We start from the raw sequence: 3935 nt of genomic DNA, 5'->3' as shown, positions 1-3935 counted from the left end.
GAAATTTACGACACTCCGTAATGGTACCTTGTGGCTGAAATTTCGATCTATTGGGTTTTGACGAGTATTGCTGAATTTCTCAACTGCACCATACGTGGTGAACTATTTAGGAAATTATCTTCGTGGGTCTACGTAAATAAAGCAAGTCTCACGTGAGACTTGTGAACAAAGCTAAGAGGCAAGAATGAACAATGCTTCGTAGAGCAAGTAAATTTGACAATCAATGCCCCAACAAAAAAATTATGAAAAAAAAATATTAATGTTGATTTACACGTAGAAGTAACTAATATGGCATTAAATTTTTCAACTTATTTACTTTCGGTTTGTTTATTTACTATTTAATTCAATTAAAATAAGCAATAACTTTTATATTTAACTACTAGTGCTTTATATTTTTGAAGTGGGTGCCACCCTAATAACAATAATTATATATCTTATTTAATAAAAATGAACGTTCAAAAATATTATTTAAACATTATTAAAGTGATTAAAGATAAATGATTAATGTGAGATTGAATTTTTCAGAGTTTACCTTCGAAACTCTAAATTAATTAAGATTAAGAAGAAAAAAAATTTAAACATTCATTTTTATTAAATAAATATAAAGTAAACTTTAAAGAATTTTTGTAACATAAATTAAAGGATTATTTAAACAAATAAAAAAATTTGGTAAAAATAAATAAATGATTTTCTAGCAAAATTTTAATTTTAATTATTTATTAATAAATTCATTATTCTAATGACTGCAAAAGTTTATGCTTAACTTGATATGCTTATGCTTACTACCTTGACAAGCTCTTGTTCTATTGGATATTTGGATGTAAGAAAAAGGAGAATAAAGCTTAATATTATTGGGAAGGTGGTACAAGCAAGCAATACATGATGCTTTTGTGAGTGTGGGGAGAAAGAATTGTACTAGTACTAGCAAGAGGAAGGGATGAAGTAAAAGCACAGAAAAAACAAAACAAAACAAGGTAGTAACAAGAAAGAGGAGGTGGTAGTAACTAGGAAGCATCATCCACCTAATGGTGACACAAGAAACAAAATGATGATGCCCGGTTGGTTATTAGACATTGGAAACTTTATGTACCCGTGTTATGATGGCTTCTATTACTACTACTACATAATACAGAGTCTGCAGCAGCACCCAACAAACAACACTACATGCACAGCACTGGGACTTATCTTGGTTTTTCCTTTTCACTCTGTTTTTTGCTTTCACTTTATGGGGATATCTTAGGTCCGTTTCCAACTTTTTCTGACTTTTTCGTACTACCCCATTCAACCAACATAATGAAAGCAAACAAAAGAAAAAACACTTATCACCACATTCATAGCCGTTTCCAGAATTGATGCATGTGGTTGTGGCCATATACACACCCCCTACTCTGTGTTATGACCTATGACCTGTTTCCCTTGGCCTTTTCTGTTCACACACACTGCACATTTCATTTCATACCCATCACAAACAAAACAACTTTCCCAGTAGTGGGATTCCTCTAGTCTTTCTCCTCCAACAATTCATTCACTCAATAGTTGGGGACGCACACCTCTTGCTTCCTGCTTTTTTTCTCCCATTTAATTAAAATTTCCAAATACTAGTAGTTTTCAATAGAAAAAACAAAACCCCCCCACAAAAAATAATAATTTCTATGAACAACATTCACATTTGATAAAAAAATTATTTAAATTTTGTGAATGCCATTAATTTTTATTAATAAAATGAAACTTCCTTTCCATTTATCTCGCACCATGAATCAGTTTTTTCCTTACAAATAAACACCATTTTTTTATAACCAAAATGATAATATTCAAAATAAACAACGTTCACTTTGAATCAGAATATCAAAATTTCTTTGAATGCCATTAATTTTATCAATAAAACCTCCTTTCCAGTTATTCCAATAAAAAATCAATAGGTATCCTAATTTCCAACACCATCACCATGAATCATTTTTCCTTACACTGATTCAAGCAATAACAAATTCCAGCAACTCTAGATATCAAAACAAAAACAAAAAAATCCAGCAAGGCAGCAACTAAAGAATTACTATACATGAACAAAACCAGAGATCGAGAGAGAGAGAAAAAAAATCTGTATCAACAAAAGAATTCTACATTCTACTATTTCTTTGTCCTCCTTACACTGTCCTTCGGACAAAAAAGAAAGTAAACTGTAACTATTTTTTTCCGGTGGTGTAAAATGGAGTAGTAGTATATGGAAAACGTTAAGAAAAGAAAAGAAGAAGAAGAAAAAAACTCCTCCTAAGAGTAATTAACATGAACACTGGCATTAATGCCAGATTGACAAAGAGGGCAATTGTGTACGGTGGACCCACACATTGTGCACAAACACAGATGCCTACATGGCAACAACAGCACTATCGATTCTCTTACCCCACACTGATTGCACATCCTCTTCCCCAAAACGCCGTCGTTTCGCTCGTATCCGCCGCAAACCTCCTCCTCCTCGCGGTGGGGGTGGTTGTTGTTGTTGTTGCTCGCGCAACTCGATTCCGCCGCTTCGACGGCGTGGTGGTTGTGGTTATGGTGATCTTCGCTAACGTGCGCCAGAACTTGTTCTAGATTGTTCCGAAGATTATTCGCGGTGGCTTCGTTTGTTTGCGCTAGTTCTTTCCAAATCTGATTCTCCACGCAGATGCTCTTCACTCGTTCTTGCAGAACCCAATTCAGCTTCCCCACGCGCTGAATCTCTTCGTCTTTCTCCTTCAGTTTCTTCGCCACGGCTTCTTGAATCGCCGTTATCAACATTCTCGATTGCCTCACTCGCTGCTCCGCCATCTCCATTCTCACTTTCTCCGTCTAAAAAAATGAACAAAAATATTTTAATTTTAAATCACACGATTTTTTTTTATTTTTTTTTTTAGGTTTGGAACAAACTTACGTGTTGTACGATGAAGCGGTCGATCTCGGATTGCTGGTTCTGGAAATGGAAGAGAAGCTCTTGATCGAGAATGGACGGTGGTGGTGATGATGATGATGATGATGATAGTTTGTTCTTCTGCGGAAGTGGTAGAAGCGCGTTTGGTACAGTGGTGATGGAGTCTCTGGAGCGTTTTCTCGTCGGAGCGGTGGTGGTGACGTGGCAGGTGAGGCCACTATCGGATTGGTGGAGAAAAGGTAACGCCGTTGACTGAAGAAGAGGCGTAGCAGCAGCAGCAGCAGCTTCCGTTTGCTGTGCGGTGTAGAAGCCAAGATTCGGTTTCATCATTTCTCTGTTGAAACGGATTTTCAGATTAAACGGTTCGAGAAATGTTGAAAACTTAAAACGAAGAAAGAAAAAGGGAAAATGGTTTTTTGTTGATTGATTGTGTTACCTGGCGGTTAGTAACTGCGAGGGGAAGAGATTCATGTTGTGCGGAGGAGCCTCAACTGCCATGATGAGAGATTTGTTGTTTGTTTGGTTGTTACTCTCTTGTGAGTGTGTGTGAGTTTGTTGCGGTTTTCAGAGTTTTTCGTTTTCTCGCAATGCAAATGAATGAAAGCCAGAGTGTGAAGAGAAAGAGGGAGAGAAATATAGAGAATAACGAAGCATGCAAATGAGGTTGCCCGTTTATTTATTTGAGGCTTTGGCTCTTGTGCCATTCCTAGAGTGAGAGAGAGAGATAACGACAAAGTCAAACTCAAAAACCAATTTTCTAGTCTTCTCGACACACCAAAATCTAAGCATATTATTTAATTCAATTCAATTAATTAATTGCTTTTCACTTTTTCATTTATTGCAAAGACCATTTAATTGGATTTTAATATTAAATATAATTCTGCATAATAATAAAAGACACTCTAACGCATGTGGGGATGGGGAATCCTTTCTTGAGTTTTAACTTTCAACCTTTTCTTCTTTCTCTCTCGTCTTGGAATTTGTTTTGTTGTATATATTTGAATTTTAATTAACGCTAAAAGGTAACTTAAAA

The 3935-nt window shown here is 35.8% G+C and overlaps 1 protein-coding gene across 1 annotated transcript; it reads right to left on the bottom strand.

The window, feature by feature from the left end:
- Nucleotides 1–2079: 2079 nt before the first annotated feature.
- LOC114401235 (BOI-related E3 ubiquitin-protein ligase 1-like) lies at nt 2080–3564 on the bottom strand. The gene is made up of 3 exons (XM_028363700.1): nt 3339–3564; nt 2906–3236; nt 2080–2823 (listed from the first exon to the last, which is right to left on the bottom strand). The coding sequence occupies exons 1-3, from the start codon at nt 3398–3400 to the stop codon at nt 2266–2268; spliced, it is 951 nt and encodes a 316-aa protein (XP_028219501.1). The 5' UTR covers nt 3401–3564; the 3' UTR covers nt 2080–2265.
- Nucleotides 3565–3935: the final 371 nt, after the last annotated feature.

Source organism: Glycine soja, chromosome 20 (assembly GCF_004193775.1).
Source record: "Glycine soja cultivar W05 chromosome 20, ASM419377v2, whole genome shotgun sequence".
Lineage (NCBI taxonomy): Eukaryota > Viridiplantae > Streptophyta > Magnoliopsida > Fabales > Fabaceae > Glycine > Glycine soja.
Note: the sequence above shows the minus strand (reverse complement) of the source record. Positions and strands in the feature narration are given on the sequence as shown.

Excerpts from the sequence above, each read along its gene's own strand:
- LOC114401235 (XM_028363700.1), bottom strand. The coding sequence starts at position 3,400 with ATGGCAGTTGAGGCTCCTCCGCACAACATGAATCTCTTCCCCTCGCAG. Across the intron at positions 3,237-3,338 it reads TCGCAGTTACTAACCGCCAG|AGAAATGATGAAACCGAATC; the intron begins GTAACACAATCA and ends CCGTTTCAACAG. Across the intron at positions 2,824-2,905 it reads ACCGCTTCATCGTACAACAC|ACGGAGAAAGTGAGAATGGA; the intron begins GTAAGTTTGTTC and ends TCATTTTTTTAG.